The sequence below is a fragment of the Rhinoraja longicauda genome, chromosome 16, assembly GCF_053455715.1.
Source record: "Rhinoraja longicauda isolate Sanriku21f chromosome 16, sRhiLon1.1, whole genome shotgun sequence".
Lineage (NCBI taxonomy): Eukaryota > Metazoa > Chordata > Chondrichthyes > Rajiformes > Arhynchobatidae > Rhinoraja > Rhinoraja longicauda.
The window spans coordinates 7,944,004-7,969,831 of NC_135968.1; the positions used below are offsets into that span (position 1 = coordinate 7,944,004).

Consider the following 25,828-nt stretch of genomic DNA (forward strand, 5'->3'; position numbering starts at 1 on the left):
TTCATTGGCTTGGTATAAATGTACAAATTGTCCATAGTGTGTAGGATGGTGCTAATGTGTGGGGATCGCTGGTCAGTATGGACTCGGTGGGCCAAAGAGGCTGTTTCCACGCTGTATCTCTAAACTAAACCAAAACTGTTTTTTTTAAATCATTTGATGCAACAGTGAATTGACTCAAACTAAATATAAAAATCCAATATATTACAGACTCTCCTAATCCAATTAAAGACTATTTGACTACGTTTCACCGTCACCGGTTTCTAATTGACAGTGCTGCAACTCAGAACTTGAACAAACTCAGAACAAACTTGGAATAGAATAAGCAAGGTGCACTAATTATAAAGTGAAACAAAAACCAATGTCTTGAACACATCTCCTAGATTGGATAGCACAGTCATAAATTATGTTTTAATTGGAAGAATAATGAAGAGGCAGAATTCTCAGAAAGCAAATGAGTAACAAGTAAAACATTGAGTGAACACGATCTACGGTTACGGAATTTAAAACCACTAAAATTAACAGGATGGATTAAAGATGCCATTTTAAAACTGCATCAAGTTTTGTTTCTAACGAGAAATAATTTAGTAGCATAGAACAGGAGCAATGCAAACAATTCAGTTCTTCAAATTAGTTTAGAGATACAACGTGGAAACAGGCCCTTCGGCCCACTGAGTCTGCACTGACCAGCAATCCCTGCACATTAACAATATCTCACACACACACTGGGGACCATTTTACACATATGCCAAGCCAATTAATCTACATACCTATTCGTCTATGTGGGAAGAAACCAAAGATCTCGGAGAAAACCCATGGGGTCACGGGGACAACGTACAAACTCGGTCCAGACAGCACCCATAATCGGGATCCAACCCGGGTCTTTGGCGCTGCAAGCGTTATAAGGCAGCAACTCTACCGCTGCGCCCACTGTGGCCGCCCATTTAAAAAAAAACTCAATGGGTTTCTGCTTGTCAAGAAGAACTGAACTGCCCAGAGTCCTTGCACTCTTAATGGAGACCAAGATAAATGCCGAGGTGGTGTTGTTATACCTAATGGGGAGACGGAACTTGAGGCAAGAAATAGAAGACGGTCATTAGAAAACGTAAGGAAATTCACAGGATTTTTTTCGTGTGTAGAAACTATTGAACTTGCCAGGACAAAGAACAGGTGAAGTCACCAGGTGTATTGAAATGGAAGCTGGGTGAGCATGACAGGATATATTGATGGGATTAGATGAAAAGGTAGCAGCTCGCGGAACAAATATCAAACTGGCCACGTTGAACCACAAGTCCTGTAAATATTAACTAGAAATTCCATAGAAGAATATTTTTGTAAAATATCCTTTTGTACTAAACTTCAATTTGGCATAGTACTTTGTCACCTCAAGGCAACAACAATTATAGTTTGACATTACTCAGCTTTGTTTTTTTTTCTAGTTTTAGTTTTTAGTTTTAGAGATAAGCTATGATTTAGAGGCAAGTTGGGCCGAAGGGCCTGCTTCCAATGTGTATCACTCTATGACTCTATGAGAAACAGCGTGAAAACAGGCCCTTTGGCCTACCGAGTCAGTGCCGACCAGCGATTGATGTTTATGAACTTTGGCTAATAGATTTACCCTAGCTTAGCCTGCTATCAAAGTCTTGAAACTAGACATTTCATGAAGTTTTACATTGAGACATTCAAAAACATTGCCAAACTATTAAAAAATGAGCTAAAATCACATTTAATATCGCTTGAAATTTATACGCTCAATTAAAGATAATTTAAAATGTGCCAAAATGTTCCTTAAACATTTGCATCCATCAAAATCAAGGGGGACCTCCCAACACCTGGAGAAATCTTTGACTGTTCTGCATGAACACCATTTCTCTGTAATATTCAACCTCTAGAATCATCAGCTCATGAATGGGGCATGCAAGGCAAGTCAGTGCCAAGTCTTTCAACCCCAATTATTTTCATCTCTTCATCCTATCCTCTTTCATGTGTACATCAATCTTCTCAAATGCCCAAATCCCTATGCCTATGCCTATGCCTGAATTACACTGCAAGTCACAAATCCAGAATCTAAATCAGTGAGAAAATATGTTTCATCCAAATTCTTCATCTGATCTGTTGGTGGCTCTCTCATATTATGTCCTATTAATTATTATGAAGAGTTGCCATGTTTCTTCGTTTTTTCCTCTTCCAAACCAAGTATGGTCTATTCAGTCTCACCAACAGCATCATACATAATTCCCAAAGTACAGCTGAGAAATGGCTCACGGTAAATTCAACATTTAGGAGACCAAAGCAGTAAAACACCAATAGTTCAATATCTGATCAGCACCTGAAAGCGGATAACGATTAAAATAAAATAATGTGCTGGAAACACTCTTCAGGTCAGACAACATCGGAGGGAGAAACATTTAACATCGTGGATGATGTTACTTAAAATCTATAAAAAGTTGAAAACAAGCATTTACAAACCTCTGGTTTTTCAGATCTGATAAAAGGGTTCGAGTTGAGACATTAACCTTGTTTTTCTCCTATTGGGCAAGTTGGGCCGAAGGGCCTGTTTCTGTGCTGTATGACTATGACTACTTATCCAGGGCCCCTCACTCTCGTTTGCAGTGGAATACATTCGTCCTGAATATGCCGTGACATTGTCTTAAAATAATGCCTATATTTTCTCTTCATCTGTCAATTTTTTTCTCCAGCCTCAACTCCTCACCAATTCTTTACATAATCTATTAAAAAAAAGTTAACTTATGAGCCATGTGGTTTCTAAATTTTGGAACGCATTATTTTACAATCAGGAATTAACTAAGTGTTTTAAAAGAAAAAATCTTTATCATCCTTCTAATGCACAGTCATGCACTGTTATAATCCCCAAGTTTATAATCCTAGTTATTAAACTGTCAATTTTGACCCGTTTTATTTAGTTCACGCTATTTTGTTTCGTTCAGATATTGGTTTTAATTAAAACTTGTGCATGATGCAAAATGCCACATCTTATCCATTTTTCTTGATTTTCGTCCCCTTCCATACCTCTCATTTCCCTCTCCCCTGACAGTCAGTCTGAAGGGTCTCAACCTGAAACATCACATTCCTTCTATCCAGAGATGCTGCCTGTCCCACTGAGTAACTCCAGCATTTTGCGTCTATTTTCTGTTTAAACCAGCACCTGCAGTTCCTTCCTACACATTTAATTGTTTTAGATGAAAATTGCACCCATATTCTATCACTTCTTGCGGCATAGCAATGTAACAAATTATACAAAACATGCCATTAATGTAAGCCTGCAATATTTTATTAGTAGGTTTCCTAACCCTTTCGCTTTGACCATTACAAACACAAAAAATGTCCAACTCACTGGGAATCCAGTTGTACTCAATAAATGGTTACTTCCTTAGTGCAGGTACAAGCATCATAGGTAGTAGGCTATACCCAGCTCCCAAATAAAACAGCATGGAAGGTGGCATTCTCTTAGTCTTGAATCATATACGCCAGAAAAACCTAAATGCCTCGAAACGTGACTAAATTTAAGCTATAAAAACAAATGTAAATGAATTCCCAAACCCCTTCTGATTCTACCAAATCTCAAAATGTGACTTTTTTTACCAGCTGTAACATTTTATCAATTGTACCAAAATCACAAAAATGCATACTACCATTAATTGCATATATCAATGACCCTGCCTTGGAGAGAAAAATAGGATAAAACTACTGTGTTCAACGTGCAAAACTAATCGTAGAATAGAACATAGGTTAAAATGTAATAAAAAGGAACTGCAGATGCCGGTTTATACCAAAGACAGACACAAAATGCTGGATGCATTTATAGATGCAAATGTTTCAGTCTGTAGAAGGGTCTCAACCAGAAATGTCACCCATCCTTTTTCTCCAGAGATGCAGCCATACCAGCTGAGATACTCCAGCATTTTTTCAGAGAGAGACCAAATGCAAATGGTGGAATTCTCTGCCTCAGAAGGCAGTGAAGGACAATTCTCTGAATGCATTCAAGAGAGAGCTAAATAGAGCTCTTAAGGATAGCGGAGTCAGGGGGTATGGGGAGAAGGCAGGAACGGGGTACTGATTGAGAATGATCAGCCATGATCACATTGAATGGTGGTGCTGGCTCGAAGGGCCGAATGGCCTACTCCTGCACCTATTGTCTATAAATTGGAAAAACAGCACCTTATATTTTGCCTGGACAGCTTGCAACCCAGCTTCTAAGGAAGATGAGAGCACACGGTATCAACGGGCAGATACTAGCATGGATTGCAGGTTGGCGGAATGGCAGAAGACAAAGAGTGGCAACAAAGGGGGCCTTTTTCTGGTTAACTGCCAGTGACTCGCAGAGTCCCGCAGGGGTCGGCGCTTGGGCTTGCAGATGATACACAAATAGGTGGAAGGGCAGGTAGAGAAAGCAGGGACTCTGCAGAAGGACTTGGACAGGATGGGAGAGTGGGCAGAAAAGTGGCAAATGGAATATAGTGTAGCAAAATGTGGAGTCATGCATTTTGGTGGTAGGAATAAAGGCTTCGACTATTTTCTAAATTGGGAGAGAATCCAGAAATCAGAGGTGTAACGGGACTTGGGAGTGCTGGTGCAGGATTCCCAAAAGTTAATCTGCAAGTCGAATTGGTAGAAAAGAAAGCAAACTCGATGCATTTACTTCAAGAGGGCGTATATAAAAAACAGGGATGTAATGCTGAGGCTCTATAAGGCGCTGGTAAGGCCGCATTTGGAATATTGTGAGCAATTTTGGGTACCATATCTGAGGAAAGATGTGCTGGCTCTGGAGAGGGTCCAGGGAGGTTTACACGAATGATCCCAGGAATGAGGTTGACCTATGATGAGTGTTTGTCGGCACTGGGCCTGTACTTGCTGGAGTTTAGAAAAATGAGGAGGGGACCTCATTGAAACATACAGAATAGTGAAAGACTTAGATATAGTGGATGTGGAAAGGATGTAGGAGTCTAGGACTAGAGATCGGAGCCTCAGAATTAAAGGACATTTAGGAAGGAGATGAGGAGAAATGTCTTTAGTCAGAGGGTGGTGAATCTGCGTAATTCTTTGCCACAGTGGATATTTTTAAGGCAGAGCTAGATTCTTGATTAGTACAGGTGTCAGAGGTTATGGGGAAAATGCAGGAGAATGAGGTTAGAAGGGAGAGATAGATCAGCCATGATTGAATGGCGGAGTAGGCTTGATGGGCCGAATGGCCTAATTCTACTCTTATCACATGATCTTATGACCAGCAGTATGATTATTGATTTATCTAATTTCAACTACCGTTGAGTTCCCTCTCTCTGTCCCTTCCCCACCCTAGTCGTCCTACTAGTTTCACTGTCGTCCTGCATAGTTTCACTCTTTGTATCACCTCGTTATCACCTCTTCCATAGCCAACATTGGGCCATTGTGTGCTCCACCTTTCCTTGATCATCAGTCCTGGCTTTAATTTGTTCTTTTCATTCATCTGTTCTTTGTACCTTTTCATACCTCCAGTTTCCCTCTCCACTGACTCACAGTCTGAAGGGTCTTGAACCAAAACATCATCTATTCCTTTTCTCCAGAGATGCTGTACAACTTGCTGTTACTCCAGCATTTTGTGACTAATTTGTATCTGTTTTGTATTTAAGACAGGTTTAACACTTTATGATGTTTGATTGAGAAAAAATCAAAGTCACCACATTACAACTGAAAGGTTAATTCATGTCTGGACTTGCTTTTTCCATTCAGGAATACCTTCACCATTTTAATCTATATTACTCTTTAACCAAATGGATAATACACAAAAGATTAATTTACCCTTACACTTTAAATAACATAATAAAGGAAGCCATTTGGAAGTTAAAAACTTTGCTGAAAATGAATAGCTGTGGCGACTATTATTTTATTGGAAGGTACAGGATTTTGGTCACGGAATTTAAGTAAATTAGTTTATAGAAACAGCGCGGAAACAGGCCCTTCGGCCCACCAGGTCCGCGCTGACCAGCGATCCCACTAGGGACAATTTTATTATTTTTTTAACATTTACAAAGCCAATTAACCTACAAACCTGTACGTCTTTGGAGTGTTGCAGTGTGGGAGGAAACTGAAGATCTCGATAAAAACCCACACAGGTCACGGGGTGAACGTACAAACTCCGTAGACAACACCCGTAGTCGGGATCGAACCCGGGTCTCTGGCACTGCGGGCAGCAACTCTACTGCTGCACCACCGTGACCGCCCTAAATTGAAGTATATGTCACCACCTGAAATTTCACGGACGTTGTCACAACTTTATGAAATAAAGATTGCTCTCCCGAGATGCACACCTCCTCCAATTGCTGGAATGACATTAACTGTGTTGAGTGAATTGTGCTGAATGGCCAAGTTAGCTAATTTATCACTAACCACCCACAATTACTCAAATCATTGCACCATACTGCCTCTTTCACAATTTAGATTGGATTCACAACTCCTTGAAAAATTACCCCAATTAATATTCTTCACTTTCTGAAGATTTCTGAATTTTGCTTTTCTTCATTTATTCTCATGTTACAATATCAGCAATATAAGCAATGTAAATTCGTGTCTCAGATTAATCTTTTCTATTTCACCAAGTCCACATCTTCAAATGTTAGCATGACTGTTTCAAATGTGTATTCTACAGGTGTGGAAATAAAGCAAAGATGGTATCAACTTCATTGAATGGCATTTTGATTTAAAAGCAACTATACCCAGTCATCATAAGCACTCCGACAAATCTTTCAGCGTTTCCTTTCACTGCTTCCAATCTATTAATTTTTACAATGGCTATAGGTTTGCAATTTAATTGCGTACCAAACTTAGCCGACAGTTCATGTGTAAGAGGGAACTGCAGATGCTGCTTTAAAACGAAGAGAGACACTTAAAAGCTGGAGTAATTCAGCGGGTCAGGCATCACCTCTGGAGAAAAGGAATAGGTAATGTTTCGGGTTGAGACCCTTCTTCAGACTCTACCCGAAATGTCATCTATTCTATTTCTCCAGAGATGCTGTCTGGCCCGCTGAATTACTCCAGCTTTTTGTGTCTATCTTTAGTTATGTTTAAGACAGTGGTAGAAATAAATTTAGTTGTGGCACTCATTTTAAGTAATACGCAAGCATTTGAGAAAGAGATATCGGAAAATGATACTGACCCAACGTAACCATGTTAAATCAGAAAATGCGACACCACAAAGTACACAGGCTGATAAACTGTGTTCCCAGATCAATAAATTGCAAAGATGAGGTCACCATGTTAGAGTGTTATACTTTGCTTTATTGTGGCACAAGGCAACCAATCATCCCTTGAAAGCAGTAGACAGAAGGAAAGAAAGCTGATCTTTGATGTCCAAGAACTATGACAGGAAGTTTAAAAAAAATCAAAGGCAGTCTTGAATTCTTTCAATTGTGTAGAAAGGAACTGCAGTTGCTGGTGTATACCGAAGATATAGACAGCGTTTTGAGTTTAGTTTAAAGATATTGCGTGGAAACAGGTTCTTCGGCACACCTAGTCCACACCGACCAGCGGTCCCCACACATTAATACTATCCTACACACACAAGGGACAATTTACACTTTTACCAAGCCAGTTAACTTGTACATCTTTGGAGGATGGGAGGAAAACAAAGGTCTCAGAGAAAACCCACGCAGTCATGGGGAGAATATACAAACATGGTACAGACAAGCATCCGAAGTCAGGATCGAACCCAGGGTCTCTGGCGTTGCATGCACTGCAAGGCAGCAACTCTACCGCTGCGCCACTGTGCCACCACGGTGCCAACCCTGCAGTAACTGCCGTAACTCACTGGGTCAGGCAGTGAGCTGGAAAAAAGGGATAGGCGATGATTCGGGTCAACTCCCTTCTTCAGACTGGCCTTTTAATTGTGTTGGGTGGTGAATGCATGATGGTCCACGTGTTGCATTTCCCATTTAAATTGCTCAACAACTGAAAAAAAAAAATTGTCGTGCGAATGTAAGAAAGTATTTCGTCAGAATGCAAAATCTGTATTGATCATCAAGAAGGAAATTCTGTGCAGAAAAACTTTTCATTCATAGATAAGCAAAAACAGTTTATTTGGAACATATGGGGAAGATGTTCTGAAGCTCTTAAGATTACAAGGTTATAATCTAGGTTAATTCCCGAAATGGCGGGACTGTCGTATGTTGAAAGACTGGAGCAACTAGGCTTGTGTACACTGGAATTTAGAAAGATGAGAGGGGATCTTATTGAAACATAAGATTATTAAGGGGTTGGGGAAGTCCAGAACCAGGGGACACAGTTTAAGAATAAGGAGTCAGCCATTTAGAACGGAGATGGGGAAAAACTTTATCAGTCAGAAAGTTGTAAATCTGAGGAATTCTCTGCCGCAGAAGGCAGTGGAGGCCAATTCTCTGGATGCTTTCAAGAGAGTGTTGGATACAGCTCTTAATGATAGCGGAGTCAAGGGTATGGGGAGAAGGCAGGAACGGGGTACTGATTGTGAATGATCAGCCATGATCACATTGAATGGCGGTGCTGGCTCGAAGGGCCGAATGGCCTCCTCCTGCACCTATTGTCTGTAATAAACATACACAATAACTGATCATTTCCAGAGCAAGTTTAATATTTTAGGCTATGCTTGGAACAATTAAGGAAATTATACGAACTTGCTTGGAGGATACCTACAATGTCACGTGTGTCGGCGCCGTAATGGCTGCGGCTCGCTGGCAGTCTATTTGTCCTTTTTCCTTTTTTGTTTGTGTGTTGGTGTTGGGGTGGTTTTGTTTTTGGCTGTGTATGTGTGGGGGGTGTGGGGTGGGGGAAATCTTTCTTTTTTTAGGTCTCTTCCTCAGGGCGAGGCTCGGCCGCGGGACTTAACAGCGCCCGGCGCGTCTCGGCCGTGGGATTTTCCATCGCCCGGTGCGGCTCGGCCGCGGGGCCTTCCATCGCCCGGTACGGCTCGGCCACGGGGCCTTCCATCACCCGGTACGGCTCGGCCGCGGGGCCTTCCATCGCCCGGTACGGCCGCGGGACTTTTCCAGCGCCCGGTGCAGCTCGGCCGCAGGACCTTCCATCTCCTTGCGGGGGCTGTGCGGGTCGGTCACCTCGAATGGGGTCGAGCTGTCTGTCCGTGGGAGGGGCATGGGGGAAGAGAGAGGAAGTTTTTTTGCCTTCTATCACAGTGAGGGGGTGTTTGGAGTCACTGTGATCAATGTTTGTGCTGGTGTTGTGTGCCTTGTGTTCTATGTTTTTTTGCTCTGTGACTGCTGGCAAATTAATTTTGTTCGGTAAAACGAATGACAATAAAGCTATTCTGTATTCTGTATCTGTATGGAGGATTTTATGCTGCAGGATATGGTTAAAGCAAGTCAAAAAATATCTTGGAGCTAATTGGAAAACTATTTTAAAAAGGGAGATTAAAGATTATAGAAAGCTAATAAGCAATTGAAAGTAGTCAAGCCGTCGTTTGTGGTGAAATGCATAAATTCAGACATTTTATACAGTCACCTGATAATTAACTATATCTGTTCAGATCAATAACACAACCTGCAGTTATACTGTCTGAAGGGTCCCGACCCAAATCGTCACCAATTCATGTTCTCCAGGGATGCTGCCTGACCAACTGAATTACTCCAGCTTTGTCTTTTTCCGTAAACCAGCATCTGCAGTTCCTTGTTTCTGCAGTTATACTTCCTCATTTGGAGATAATCAGGTTGCATCAGTTTGAGAGGCATTTTCCTCTTGCAATGTTGTCTTCTAAACAACTGCAAGCTGTAAGTAACATCAACTTCTGTGACTATGGCATTTAACCGTTCCTTTAAGCCAATTTAATTTTTTTTAGAAGTGCACAAATTACTATTATTTAATGCATTGCCTTTCAGGCCACAGTCACAAAGCAACATCTTCTGGCTACACACAGCAACGCTCCAAAATGCTACAGGAACAACACATGCTGGCACTTAGAGGCCAAAGGCAATGTGCAAATTGCCCAGACACACATGTGGACGTCATATTACATAAAACATGTGCAAAACTTCATATGTGCCATAAATTCATGTTTAGCATCAACCACATCAATGAGATGCACTTTGATAGAACGTTTGGCCTTGCCAAAACAAATGTACCAGTCATTAAAAACAAAGCTACTTAACAATTTTGAAAATGTTTAAGAACTACTGAACAAACATATCTAGAAGTATAAATGGCAAAATACATGATTTTACAACAAAGGATAGCAAAAAAAGTCCTCTCGCATGACATTGATACCCAAGTATTCTATTCTAAGTAACATGCTAAATCAAGAATTTAAGTTGCATTCATGTAGTTTTAGATTTACATAGTATTTTAAAGTTTAAGTATCCGAACAGTAATAAACAGTTTTCATCAGCAAAATTAAGCATCAAAAGTCATTGCACTTCACCGAGAAATTCCACAGGGTAGCCTGTAAAATTTTCATCCTCCAGTTTTTGTTTTGTGTTGTTGATGCACAGGAGGTCTGACTGATAAAATAGCTTAAAAAAGTTTCTTAAAATCCCTGATGCAAGATTTTATAACAATTCTTGGTCAGCAAACCTAAAGCACATTTTTAGGAAAAAATGGATTTTAACTGGGACGTGTACTCATACAAGAATCTGAAACAATTCAATTATCATTTAACCTACGGTAAACAGACACAAAGTGGAGTTCAAAATCTCCACAGAACCTTTAAGAAAAAGATGCAATTCAAATTCCTTCTCAAAAAAGTAAAAATTAAGGCCATTTAAAATCAAATGAACCAGTCATTTTATCACTCAATCTCTCAATCTCTTCCCATCTCTCCAAGTGCAAATTAAATTCAAATTAAGACACAAGGGAAAATACAAGCCCATCAAACACTATATATTATTACAAATACTATACATTTTACATTAATTTCTTTATCCTTTCGTGCGGCAAAATGTTATTAGAGGTTTCAGTTAACAATTCTCCATCTTAATTTGTGGGGAGAAACTCAAAAATCTATGAAGATGAAAAATTACTTCTGATTTCAGGTACTTACTTTACAACATCATCAATGTTATTTCTGTAGACGCCTTCAAGTCTCTCAGCTGGAAATCCCATGGCAATGATGTTTGGATAAATATCTGATAATGTCAATTAAGGACAATAACATTTGTGGCACATAGTAAAAAAAAACATAACGTAAAGAACAAATAATCAAAATGCAAATGACTCATTTTGCAAATGTATACAGATTTGACTTATTTTAGTTGGATAATCATTCTTAGATATGGCAAGATGAAAGTGCAAATTCTGCAGTTAAATATATTTAAGGAAGAAAAAACTGGGTTAATTCTGCAAATAGCTATTCATATGTTCATAATAAAATTGCTTTTAATTGGAAAAAACAGGCTCACATAATGGGGTGAGTAAACAAGATACAGATGACGACAACTTAAAATGTTAAGTCCCTTCTTCACTTGCACCGACCCCAGCAATATACAATTTCACTTAGTGCTAAAACGTTTGAAGCTCGTATATTTTAGGACACACACTGAATAGTAATTCCCCGTGCATTTTAACCATACAAATATTTTGTTTTTCCAGATAAATCCACTTATAAAAGCAGCACCATTTAAAAGTCGTGCAGGAAGGAACTGCAGATGATGGTTTATACCGAAGACGGACACAAAAAGTTGGCGTAAATCAGCGGGTCGGACAGCATCTAACAAGAAAAATAATAAGCTACATTCCGACCCAAAACGTTTCCTATTCTTTTTCTCCAACAATTAAAAGTTTATTTGCCATATTAATTAGATGAAAGTCACTGGTCAAACTTCTACTGCTGGGCTTGATGGCTTCTGAGGGACAAATACCAGCAGCGAGGGCACTGGAACCATATCAGGCTCTGTTGAACAGCAAGATAGGGCTAAGTCTAGCTGAGCGATAGCAATAGGGGACTCTATGGTCAAAGACAGAGACTAGCGTTCTGTGGCTGCAAGCAAAACTCCAGAGATGGTGTGTTACCTCCCTGGTGCCAGAGTCAACGATGTTTATGAATAGGCATAAGACATTCTGAGAGGGGTCATAATGCAGCCAGAGGTTAAGTTCCGTATTCGGACCAATGACTTGGTCTGCAAAGAGAATTCATGGGGTTTGTGAGTAAGTTAAAAAACAGGACCTCCAGCATTTCAATCGCAGGATTACTACCTGTGCCACATGCTAGCAAGGTAAGAAATAGGAAGCAGTACAGTTCGATGCATGCCTAAGGAGCTGGTACAGGAGGACTGGCATCAGATAAATGATTTATTGGGCTCTCTTCCAGGGCAGCTGGGGTCCTGTATAAGAAATTGTCAACATTCGGCCGAGGCCCTGCATTAGGACTGAAACTGGAGAAGGGAGATGGTCAGTATAAAGAGAGGGGAGGGGTGTATAACCTGAAGTGTAGAAACAAAGAACTGCAGATGCTGGTTTATGCCAAAGATAGACACAAAGTACTGGAGTAACTCAGCCGGTCAAGCACTGACTGAAGGATCCCGACCCCAAACATCACCAATCCTTTTTCTCCTAGAGATGCTGCCTGCGTCTTTGAAAGCACTTTGTGTCTTTCGAAAAAAGGCGAAAGATTTATACGTTCTGAAGAGAAACCAGAGTGTACTTTGTATCTTTCTTTGGTATAACCTGAAGTGCACTGAATTATTTTATTCACAAAATGCTGGAGTAACTCAGCAGGTCAGGCAGCATCTCGGGATGCTGCCTGACCTGCTGAGTTACTCCAGCATTTTGTGAATAAATCGATTTGTACCAGCATCTGCAGTTATTTTCTTATATGTGCACTGAATTATAGTCACTCCACTCTGAGCCAACATTTTACAGAGAGATGTCAATCGTTTGTTTTAAAACGTTGGCATAAATTTAAATTCATTATTTTGGGAGTGAAACTTCACAAGACAGAAGGTGTGTTGCACCTCCTGTGTGACACAAGACAGTGTAGCAATTAAGCATCGTTTGTAAAAATTAAACATCTAATTGTTAATTTGAAAGGAGCAATCAACACCTTGGATAGAACTTCCAACAGTGCAGAACCTAAAATATTCAGTCTTTTGCTTTTCTGGTGCAGGTATTGCACACAGCACAATCTATTAAAACATTCACACATTATAAACTTGGCTTCCATGTACGTAATCAAGGTACCATAAACATTTTCAGGAACTATAAACATTTTTAGATGATCAGAAAAGAGAGGCTGGGGTTTTTGTACGTACACATTGAATGCAATGAGCCAGAGATCGGCAGATAATGAAAGGCATCTTTACAAATCGCTTACAAAAGCAAGAGAATTGCCCACGAACATTGTCCTATAGCATCAGTTCACTACAAGACGACTGAAAGAGATATATGGGCTACTCTTTGATGACCCTCGGACTATCCTTGATCGGACTTTGCTGGCTTGACCTTGCACTAAACATTATTCCCTTATCAAGTACCTATACACTGTAAACGGATCAATTGTAATCATGTATTGTCTTTCTGCTGACTGGTTAACATGCAACAAAAGCTTTTCGCTGTACCTCGGTACACGTGACAACAAACTAAACTACTTTTGAAAATAGTATCTGGACTCTTGGGTCAATAAGCACAAAATTATGGGAACAGTGTCAATATGTAGAATTACAGAGCTAATGATGGGCAGAAGATAGAGTGCCTGTAAATACATTGGGGATCAGTGATTTTAATATTCTCATTTCTTCCTGGCTGGCTTCTGCAACTGCTCATTCCACCAACTTCCCCACCACTCATCTGTCAAAAAACTATTTCATATAATAGCTTAACTCAACTTTTGTTGCTCCACAGCTCCACTTCACAATCTGTGCACATTTTTCTGCTGCTCATCCTTGACAGCCACATTGCACAACACTCAAGTAAATTTACCTCTGACGTAGGTCAAGGTGGCAGTAGCTACGAGCTGGCAGGGGACAAATGTGGATGTATCCACATATCAGTCAAGAAGGTTCAATGTCACAACAGCACGGGGGCGCAGCCAGAGAGTTGCTGCCTTACAACGCCAGAGTCCCAGGTTCAATCCTGAATATGGGCGTTGTCTGCACCGAGTTTGTACGTTCTCCCTGTCTCCCTGTGACATCCTCCCTTTGAGGATGTGACAAGTAAAATGGATGAAGGAGAGCCAGTGGATGTAGTGTATCTGGACTTTCAGAAAGCCTTTGATAAGGTCCCACACAGGAGATTAGTGGGCAAACTTAGAGCACATGGTATTGGGGGTCAGGTAATGACATGGAGAGAGAATTGGTTGGCAGACAGGAAAGAAAGAGTAGGAATTAACAGGTCCCTGTCAGAATGGCAGACAGTGGCAAATGGAATGCTGGGCCACAACTATTTAAAATATATTAATGATTTAGATCAGGGGCCTCCAAACTTTTCAGCATGAGGGCCACATTATATATTTGGCACATTTTTGCGGACTGCAGGAAAAACTGAAGTGTGAGTTTTATAAATTTAATGAACTCAAAAAAGTTTAGACTAGGTTACGCTGGATTAGATTAGGAAAGGTTAAACTAGGTTAGATTAGGTTAGTTTACATTAGGTTTATATGGCAACAAATAAATAATATTTAATTTTTTAAAAGAGCTTGAAATATTGGAATATATATACCGTAGGTATACAATTATTTATAAAACAGAAAAAATACACCACTGGATAGAGTGTGGGGGGGGGGGTAGAGTGCGGGGGTAGAGAGCGGGGGTAGAGAGTCGGGGTAGAGGGAGCAGTGGATGAGAGCGGTAGCGTGGGGAGGGGGAGGGTGTCAGAGGGTCTGTGAAGGAGCGCCGCCACTTGCAGGTGCTGCTCCCTCTCTCTCTCTCTCCCCTCTCCCAGCGCCAGCGAGATCTGCACCGCTCCTCCACTCTCTTCCTCAGCCCCATCTCCCTCTAACGCAGCGAAATAAGAACAAACATAAGTGTAGTTGTTGTTCAGAAGCCCCACATCCCCGGGGTGAGCGGTGGCGACGAGGAGCGAAGTTTCACTTGTGTTTGTTCTGGCACCCTCACCCTCACCCTCCCCGGGGAGGGAAGTTTCCTTGAGTTTGTTGCTTGCGAGGCGGCGCTGCGATCTCTCGCCTTGTCCCGGCTCTGGGTCGGTGGCGATCCGCTCCCCAGTGAACCTTCGCCGGCAGCTTCTGCCTCCAGTCCCCGCCGCCTAAGAGCTTGCTGCGGGCCGGGTAAAATCTTGTGGCGGGCCGGATGTGGCCCACGGGCCATAGTTTGGAGATCCCTGATTTAGATGATGGAATTAAAAGTAACACTAGCAAATTTGCAGAGGACACAAAGCTGAGTGGCACTGTGATCTGCGAAGAGGATGCTAGGAGGTTGCAGGGTGACTTGGACAGGTGAGTGAGTGGGCAGGTGCATGGCAGATGCAGTATAATGAGATAAATGTGAGGTTATCCACTTCGGCGGCAAGAACAAGGAGGTAGATTATTATCTCAATGGTGTCAGATAAGGAAAAAGGGAAGAGCAACATACAAATTAATATGAGGAAAGAATGGAAAGACTGGGCTTGTATTCACTGGAATTTAGAAGGATGAGAGGGGATCTTATAGAAACGTATACAATTATAAAAGGACTGGACAAGCTAGATGCAGGAAAAATGTTCCCAGTGTTGGGGAAGTCCAGAACCAGGGGCCACAGTCTAAGAATAAAGGGGAGACCATTTAAAACTGAGATGAGAAAAAACTTTTTCACCCAGAGAGTTGTGAATTTGTGGGATTCTCTGCCACAGAAGGCAGTGGGCCAATTCACTGGATGAATTTAAAAGAGTTAGATAGAGCTCTAGGGAATAGCGGAATCAAGGGGGTATGGGGAGGAGGCAGGCACGGATTACTGTTTGTGAATGATCAGCCATGATCACAATGAATGGTGGTGCTGGCTCGAAGGGACAAATGGCCTCCTCCTGCACCTAATTTATATGTTTCTGACCGTGGGGCTTTCTCCAGGTTTCCTCCCGCATTCCAAAGACATTACAGGTCTGAAGGTTAATTGGCTTCAGTAAAGATTGTAAATTGTCCCTAGTGTGTCAGATAGTTCTAGTGTACGGGCGATCGCTGGTGGACTCAGTGGGCCAAAGGGTCTGCTTCCGCCCTGTATTTCTAAACTAAACCGCAGCCACAGCCAAGACCAGGATCAACAGAAATGTTGAAGTAATAGAAGGTGAATGTATTTCATACCTACTCCTTCAAGCAATTAAAAATCTCTAATTAATTTGTATGTTGGAGTTGGTGTAGCATGTACCTCTCTCCTTCTAGCAATGTTATCCTTGCAACATTTTAATTTTATGTCCAAAAATTTAAACCAGAGATTAAAATGGTGAAAGAGAGCAAGATATTGATAGAGACGCAATCACTTGATTTCACACTTACAGCCAAAGGTTATTTACTAATACTGGGTATAACATTGAGAATAGTGTAAAGGCAGTTACCTGCTCTGGACGGCACCACAAGTGATCTATATCCAAGTCACAAGACAAGGGCATGGCAGATGCCAGTCCCCCAGAGGAAGAACTTGCACAAGTTCTGCTGCAGAATACTCGGCTGAATATTTTGGTAGTCACGTTACAGCAAGTGACTAATAAATATTTAAATGAATTGATCAATGCATCACTAGGCTTACCTTAGGTATAACTTGGGTACGCAAGCAAAGAATTTCACTGTGCCTTGTCACATGCGACAATAGAGTATTCCATTCCATTACCTGCCCATATTTTCACGGGGTATGTAGTCTGACACCAATTTTAAGTGAAAAGATTGAGAGTGCAGAGGTGGGTGACTTTACACCGTCGACACTCCATGATACCATAGCAAGCATCCTGTCAGGATGCATCACAGCTTGGTCTGGCAACTGCTCTGCCGAAGACAGCAAGAAACTGCAGAGTGTAAGGAGGAACTGCAGATGCTGGTTTACACCGAATATAGACACAAAATGTCGGAGTAACTCAGCGGGACTGGCAGCATCTCTGGATAGAAGGAATGGGTGACGTTTTGGGTCGAGACCCTCTTCAGACCTGTCAAAGCAGTCTAGGCTATTACACAAACCAGCCTTCCCAACACCCCACGCGTTCCACACATACCGCCATCAACTCCATCTATATTCAACGGCCAACATAATGAAGGAACGCTCCTATCCTGGGTATTCTTTCTTCTCCCCTCTCTTACTGGACAGATACACAAGCTTGAAAGCATGCACCACCAGATTTGATGACAGCTTCTGCCCCAGCTGTTATCTGACTTTTGAATGGACCTCTCATATGCTCGGGACGAATTCCCAATCTTCCAACCTACCCTTGTTGTGGCCCTTGCACTTGTTCTCTATTTGCATTTTCCGACACGAGTACACAAATACCTATACATCAGCTGCAGCTGAAGTAGAGAACCAATGAAATTGCCTCATGATGAAATGAAAGTTCACTCTTTACACCAGACAAATTCAATTTGAGCCTCACCCCTTTCTTCGCTCCAGAGACGCCGCCAGTCCCACTGAGTTATTCCAGCATTTTGTGTCTATCTTCAGTGTAAATCAGCAGCTGCAGGTTCTTCAGACACAAATTCAATTGGCTATCAGGATAGCTGAGCCGAATTCTCACCCATTGTCAGATTGCTTTCATCATTAACTGGGTATTATCAGTTTTCAAAATGCACGGAATTTTGCTACAAAAAACAGGAACCTATCGCAAATCAATGATTGTTCACTCCCTAGAACATACTTCTGAAGCCCCTCAGATGAGTCAAACCTGCAGTGCCAGTGTCTGAACTCTGCTAATGTCACCATCCTTGCATCGCCACTGATGCAGTCCAAAATGGAACTTTCCAAGCTCACAGCTGTCCCTTGAGAATCTATCAGCCTCCCCACCACAACTCATCAACCAGAATTAATTCAAGCACGGTAACACAGAAAATTAGCAGTTTCACGTGGCATTCAGCTTACGATAAAATAAAATGTTGGAAATGATCATACATATCAGGCAGCATTTGTGAAAAAGCAGATCCCATTTGACTTACTGAGTATTGGCAGCATCTACATTTTTGTCATATTTCAAGCATTGCAATTTTTTAAAGTTGGTATTGAGTTTGTTGAATTGCATTTATTAATTTGGTACAAAATGTTAATTTTATGTTGTTCATATTCACCTAGGTGACACTGATAGTCAGCTTCAAAAGGTAAAGGAAAATGTTAGATAGATACAAAATGCTGGAGTAACTTAGCGGGACAGGCAGCATCTCTGGCGAGAAGGAATGGGTGACCTTTCAGGACAGGACCCGTCTTCAAACTCCTTCAGAAAATACTATAGACTGGTGGAAAATTGAGGCTTGGAGATGTCCATTCATTCTCCTCCTACCTTATAGCTCCTAACAAAATACAAAAAAAAAAGCCTGGCTGCAAAATACCATATATTTTGACACTTGTCCTTTTAAGAGCAATGCTCCTCAGAGAAATCTAGGCAGCAAAATGTATTGCTGTTGGCTTACCATTCAAATGTGGATGGCATACCAAATTACTATTGCCATGATACCAAACATTAGAACTATTAAGAAATCCAAAGAGAACATAGAATTCCTTTCTGTTGTGCTATATTATTATTGATATGCATTGTCGACAAAGGAACATGCTTGTAAACGATAGCATCTTGCGCCAATGGGAAAGCCTGCAATTGTCAAACCGACATTAACTACATTTTGCTGCTCTCAGATAAGGAAGCGTGAACGTGCTCTGTTTTGACAAAGTCATTTATGTAACACTGTAATATTGCAAACATTTACAGCACTAACCAGCTCCTCACCTCACTGCTTCAGCACGAAAGACTTTAAAGATTTCCTGCAACATTACCTGTAGATGTTAGCAACTGTTAAAACACCAAACACTCGTGAAACCATAGCAACATGATCAATCAACAGCTAGCCTATGACCTCTGTAAAATTAGTTCAAATGGTTGGGGGTTCTTCCCTGCTACTCAATGAATCGCAGTCACACAAGGTTAGGAGAGGGTGTCAGCAGTCCGACTTGATGCTGCCTGCACCCTCCTACTCATGTGTAGGAAGGAACTGCAGATGCTGGTTTACACCAAAGATAGACAAGTATTACGCAAGTCGAGCAGTGCCTCTAGTTTATTGAGGTCACTCAAAAACTTTCCCTATCGTTTTCCACTAGAAATTACCAATATTCTTCAAACCCTTAAAAAGCATAACTTCAAATTCAGAATGAGCAACCATGAGATTTAATAAGGCCGAGGTGTAAGCAATATGCAAATTATCAGGCATCAATAGCTACCATTAAACATGAAATTAAAAAATAAAATAAATGCACAAAACATACAAAAAAAATTGGCAAACATCTTGCTTAGTCATTAGAGCAGCTCCATCAAAAAAACTTTCAATCTAGCATAAGATAAAAAATCACAAATTCACCAACATGGGAAGTCTTGGCGGCTGGAGATGGTTGTTGCAGTATTTCAACCAGCTTTATTAAGTCTTGGACTTCTGCACAAACGCTGTAAGCAGAGGATGTCCAAGACTTGCTGATTGTCTGACAGAACTGTGCGATTGAGACATTAGACATGATTTTTGACTTGCATCAGCGAGCACTGCCGTGCGAGATCAGGATTTTTATGCTACTCTATGATTACCCTTTGATATTTCATAGAACAATATTTTCACCCACTTGCATAAACTGGCGCTAAACTCACGCACATTTATCTAATGGGAACTATTTAACTATCTAAGGGGAACTATTGAAAGCCAGAAAACATGCTCATTTAACAATACTCAGAAAGCCAAATGAATTAACTGGGATACTCCATTGAATCTTGTTCCAAATGCAAATCAGCAAATGTAACATCTTGGGCGGTGGTAGACCTGGGTTCAATCCGGACCACGGAGGCTGTCTATGTGGAGTAATGCTGGATTTACGAGTAAGGTGGCGCCAACTGAACTTAGAAAAGCATAGAGCCGCTGGAAACAGTTGTGCTGAAAATATTTAAGACATGGCATAGATGCGGTATATTTTAATTTATAAATGGTAAAACACTAGGAGCACAAACATTTACTGCACATGACCAGGGGGAAAAAACAGGTAACTTTTCCAAGCTGGCAGACACTGACCAGTGGAGTGTCTCGCAGATATGCGCAGGTAAGGTTGACAAAAGGACAGCTGATAGAATACATGAAAGGAAAATACAAGACTGCCAGCAAGAAAACTAGAAAAGCAGCATCAGTCAAATGGCGATGGATTATTTGTTGGCATGCAGAATGCGATCAGGTACAGTAATTAAAGATTCTACTTTTCCTCCTAATTAACTTAATTGCAAAGAGGACGGAATATACAAGCAAGCTAAGCTTGCTATTATGGTGCAAAATTTTGGCAAAACCATACTTGATGAACTGCACAATCAAGTGCTTTTATTTAAAGGAAATACCTGTTCAGAAGCTATTCAGCAAAAGCTCACCAAATGGATTTCTGGGATTAGAGGACATTTAGAGTAATTCATATTAAAATATTGAGTCTTTAAATAAAAGGAATTTCTTCTATCAAACAATTGCAAATTTTTGCAAGACCCTACTTGAGAGCAATGTCATTTAGTATATGCAGGAGTAGGATAAATGTTTTTTGTAAACTGCAGAAGGGTTTTGGGGATATGTAAAACTGGTAGTTAAAGACAACCGTGATCAGTTCAATTGGATTAACAAACCACCTTGACTATTTTAACCTCTCTCTCTCTCCAATACTTAAAGTTAACAGTAATTGAAAAATCCAGTTATTAACTTCAACTTAAAGTATGTGCTCCCTCAGTTAAGGTTATCATGTCATCATGGCCCTAAAACTAGCGAAGAAAATTTGCCAAGGACACTTTGTCCCTTTGTGAAATTCAAACCAGACAGACCAGTGACCTTCTTTTGTTTTCCAGGATGCACCCTTAGTTCATCGGCCAAAGGCCTTTATTGACACTCCAAGCAACTGCTAGAGCATTAAGCATAACAGTAAACATAAAGCATCTCAAAGCACATCAGACTAGTAAGGGGGGGGGGGGTGGGGGGGGAAACAAAGGCTATAGAAAAGATTTTTGTCTGCTAAGGCCATTTTGTCCCACTGAAACATTGACAAAAGCTAATCCTTAAGGAAATGCAGTTGTTTTCTTATTCAGGTTTCACATCCAATAGTGAATATGAAAATATAGTACTTTCATTCAACGGTTAGTTCTCAGGACTTGTCTCTTCACCTTATGATATATGCTTTTTACAAAGTTTTGTTCATGCCTGCACTAGCTGATCTAAACCAGATCCCACACCGACTGTGTCCAATTTCTAAATTCTTGATCCTTAGGTTGAAGTCTGAAAAAGACCTCTCTCAAACATCTTCACCCTTCCAAATCTAGCCTCCGCATATATGTCTAATTTAATGATTCTATTACTGGCATGACAGTTGCACTTTCAGCTGCCGTGGGCCTTAGATTTTCATTGCCTCTCCCATTGTTTGCTTGCTCTGCTGCAAGCCTTTTGTCATCTGATAAGTCTTATTCTCTGGTGTCAAATTTGATTTCAGCACTACCTCTGTTGACAACCATTATAATAGAGATGTCACTCACTCAATTTTCTTATTGCTGGCACGTCACCCAGAGTTTATCAACTTAAGAGGCCAGGGAAAAAAAAATCCTACCACGTTTTAAGACACTAATTTTTCAAATAGACATTTCAGAAACCTCTCGTTCTTAAGTAGAACTCCAGTGGCCCCAGTAACACAGTTACACGTTTGTCTTCAACCAATTAGTCACTCATAAAAACAAAAACCTTCAACTTGGGGGCTCCCTTATGGCTTCACATTGAGCCATAAGCCCCACACAAGATTTATTTTTTACTAGCATGCTTGATTCTGTTTTCAGGAAGCTTAAAAAAAGATTCTTAAGAGAACAAGAAAGTTTTGTAGTACATAGTAAGTGACGATGAGATATTTTTATGGAGTGCGATGCATGATCTTCTTCTGCAAGGCGGCACAAAGTATTTAGTAAAATGGGAGTCAAGGGACAGAGATAGTAACTAATCAACCAGATGCCCCCAAAGAATCTGTAATTGCAAGTAATGAATTCTCTGTGGAAGCAAACTATGCAGTGCTAAAATTTACATTTTCTTCTAAAGATTTTAAGGGTGTTACCCAACATAAGGAAATTTACTGACTAAAAATTATAAGTTTTGTTTAGTTGTACTGAATTAAAGGTAGACCGTAAGCCTTGATCAAACATTCTTGATAAAGGAAAATGCTACTCAAATCCATGTGACTGACTCGCTTGAATAAGTTGAATGTTGTTCCATGGATACGCGAGTGGAAGACATGGAAATCAGACCTATAGTCTTGATTTCCAAAGAAATTCAAATTATAGTAGACCTTTACGGTGGCACGGCAGCATAGCGGAAGAGTCGCTGCCTTACAGCGCCAGAGACCCGGATTCGATCCTGACTACGGATGCCTTCTGTGCGCAGTTTGTACGTTCTCCCCGTGACCTGCGTGGCTTTGTGCCGAGATGTTTGGTTTCCTCCCCCACTCCAGACGTAGGTTAATTGGCTTGGTATAAAAATGTTAATAAACTGGCCCGAGTGTGTATAGGATAGCGTTAGTGTGTGGGGATCGTTGGTCGGCACGGATTCGGTGGGCCAAAGGACCAGTTTCCACGCTGCATCTCTAAACTAAACCTAAAGCAGCGTTGTCACAATCTTTACTAGCAGTACAAGGTGTATTAAGAGATACAATGACAAATTAAACATCTTCAGAATATTTCAAAGAAAAATCCAAGTTAGTACTGGTTAAATAAAGTCACTGTTGTAATATGAGGAAGGATGGTAAATTAATTGGCCACAGCAAAATGCACAAAACATCCTTGAGGCAAATGTCCAGATAACCAGTTTTAAAAGAAGCTGCCCAGAGGAAAAATGTTACCAAGGTCTCTGGGTGAATTTCTTGCTACTCTTTGAATGGCGGTGCTGGCTCGAAGGGCTGAATGGCCTACTCCTGCACCTATTGTCTATTGTCTATTGAATAGTACTGAAGTATTTTGTTTTCATGCAAGAGGGGAAGTAATATCTCATCCAAATAACAGGACTTCCAATAATGTAGCTTTCATTCAATAAGCAATGAACCAAAATACATTCTCCATTCAAAAGAGAAGGAAAGTTTCGGGCACTAGCCTTCACCCCACAAAAAGCGAACAATGGCCCGTTTCCTTTATCATCGTTACATTTTTGCATATCTTTTATTCATTGTTCTTTATCTCTCTACATCATCATCTATATCTCTAGTTTCCCTTATCGCTAACCCGCCTGAAGAAGGGCCTCGACCCGAAACGTCACCAATTCCTTCTCTCCAGAGATGCTGCCTTATTCCAGCTTTTTGTGTCTATCGTTGTATCGTTGGATTAAAGCAGCATCCGCAGTTCCTTATCACACTTCTCCATTCAAAATTTGGAACAGGACAGAGAAACAATGGCACATTGCTGAGCATGGCTGAAACCAGAATTGTGCCCCGTCGCTGTTTTGCAGGTATCTGGGAGGAGAGTTTAGTTTAATGTCATGTGTACCAAGGTACAGTGAAAACTTTTGTTGCGTGCTAACTGGTCAGCGGAAAGACAAAACATGATTACAATCGAGCCATTCACAGTGTACAGATACATGATAAAGTGAATAACGTGGAACGTTTAGTGCAAGATAAAGCCAGTAAAGGTCGATCAAAGATAGTCCAAGGGTCTCCAATGAGGTAGATAGTAGTTCAGGACTACTCTCTAGTTATAGTAGAATGGTCCAGTTGCCCGACAACAGCTGGGATGAAACTTTCCCTGAATCCGGAGGTGTGTGTTGGCACCAGGCATGCGAGTGAGGTAAATAAAAAAGAAAAGATCCGAGTACTTGCGCGAGGCATACAACGGGGGTCAAAACATTGGAAATTTTTGAAAATGTATACAAAATTATCCGTTTCAAGCCTCTTTTAGTGCATTTCAAAGTAAAAAAGGACATTACAAAATAATGTGCATATGTCACTGTATAGTAATAACATTTTGAAGTCAATTCGCACATTAATTGATAATCAGCCCAAAAAGGTGGTAATTGGCTTTTCTGCTGCGTTTTATATTTTAACCCAGTCTTAATTAATTTTGTTACATAATCTTGCACTTAAATTCAATATTTACTCATTACAGTTCCACCACTGATTTTCTGGCACTCTTGGTTCCAGAGCTTTGCTGGTTTATCCAGCCGGCCAAGGAAGTCGGCTATGGGGATAGATGTGCTGGCTCCAGCTGGGCTGGAGTTCCATACCCCCGGCCGCAGGTGGCAAACTCAATCCACCGATCGGCCGTGGAAGTCCAGATGAGATCGAGATTGGCTGTCTTGACCAGCCTAGGTGCCACATTTTCATGGGAGACTTCCCCGCGGGGGATTTCTCGCGGAACCCCTAGCGACCTCTAGCGGAACCCTAGTGTTCATTACAAGTCTACACATTGTTTATTTTCCTTTTTTTCCTATCCGATTTCCCCGTTGGTAAACGTGATTTTGGCAAAGTGAAAAACACGGAAATCATGCAAAAAGCGTGGAAAATGGATTTTAAAAATGCGTAAATGTGAAAAATTCACATGCCTGTTCTATACTTCTATACTTTTTGCCCGATGGGAGGGGGAAAAGGGGAGAAGAGGGAGTGACCAGTGTGCGACCCATCCTTAAAATATGCCGAGGCATCCTGAGGTATAAATGGCGTCAATGGAAGGGTTTGTTTGTGTGATGGTCTGGGCTGCATCCACAATTCTCTGCAATTTCTTGTGGTCTTGGATGGAGCCACTCCCAAACCATGCTGTGATGCATCCTGAGGTGACTGACCTGAAGTGTTAACTCAGTTTCTCTCTCTATAGACATTGCCTGAGTTGCTGAGCATCTCAATCATTCTCTCGTTGTTATTGAAGAAATTTCGAACATGTGGGGACAACAGTGTGGAAAGAGAGGTTCAAGCCCAGAAGACTTGATCAGTCTCACGAGATCTGACAGATTATACTCAAAGGACCTTTGGGATGGCATATGGACACAAGACTTCTTATATTTGTAATAGAAGGAATGGATAGCATATCCATTACAAGATTGAGGTTGCATTATTTAACACAATTTATTGTTTGAACATTTAGATATATTTCTCAGCGTCTTAGGAATAACTATTTTGAAAATAAATTGATTGAATTTCCTTAAAAACGCATTTGTTTTGGAGTAAATGTAATTGCTTTTTGGAGTATGAGATCGGAAGAGAGTACAGAAATTCACAGCTGCCTACATGAAACCAACATATTAAGGGGTAAACACATTTTGTTCTAGTCAAAAATGTTTTTTTTGAAATTTTCGCAAAAGAGATTATAATTGTAAACGGCTGGAATAATCAATTCATATTGTTGCTTCTCTATGAACAAAAACCACAGGAAGCTCAGAACATAAGGAGCAATTATTAATTTTTAATCTCGTTAAAATGCAACCAATACTACTCTGCCTTTTCTACAGCTCGAACCTATCCATTTAAACATTATGAATTAGTAATATAACAATGGCTTCAACAATTAGAAATAGGACCCTCTGAAAAGCAAATTAATCACCTTTAAAATCTATCCTGTATTAAGTCCTGGATAACCCTCACCCCAGTAATCACAAATCACACCTTCAATTGGTCCACCTTCAAAATTCTCGTCTTTAAATTACGTTGTGGTTTTACACATGCCCCAACTAGTACAGGACATGAAACAAATGCTCACCAATAATCTGGCACCACCCCACTTATACCAAACAGTTCTGCAAGTTCTCAGG

At 40.8% G+C, this 25,828-nt stretch overlaps 1 protein-coding gene across 1 annotated transcript in view; it reads right to left on the reverse strand.

Moving 5' to 3' along the window:
• ptenb (phosphatase and tensin homolog B) overlaps positions 1 to 25,828 on the reverse strand; it is a 114,650-nt gene that overhangs the window by 56,328 nt on the left and 32,494 nt on the right. The window contains exon 2 of the mRNA XM_078413146.1: positions 11,012 to 11,096. Coding sequence (XP_078269272.1) covers positions 11,012 to 11,096 — 85 coding nt within the window. The remainder of the gene's footprint in view (positions 1 to 11,011; positions 11,097 to 25,828) is intronic.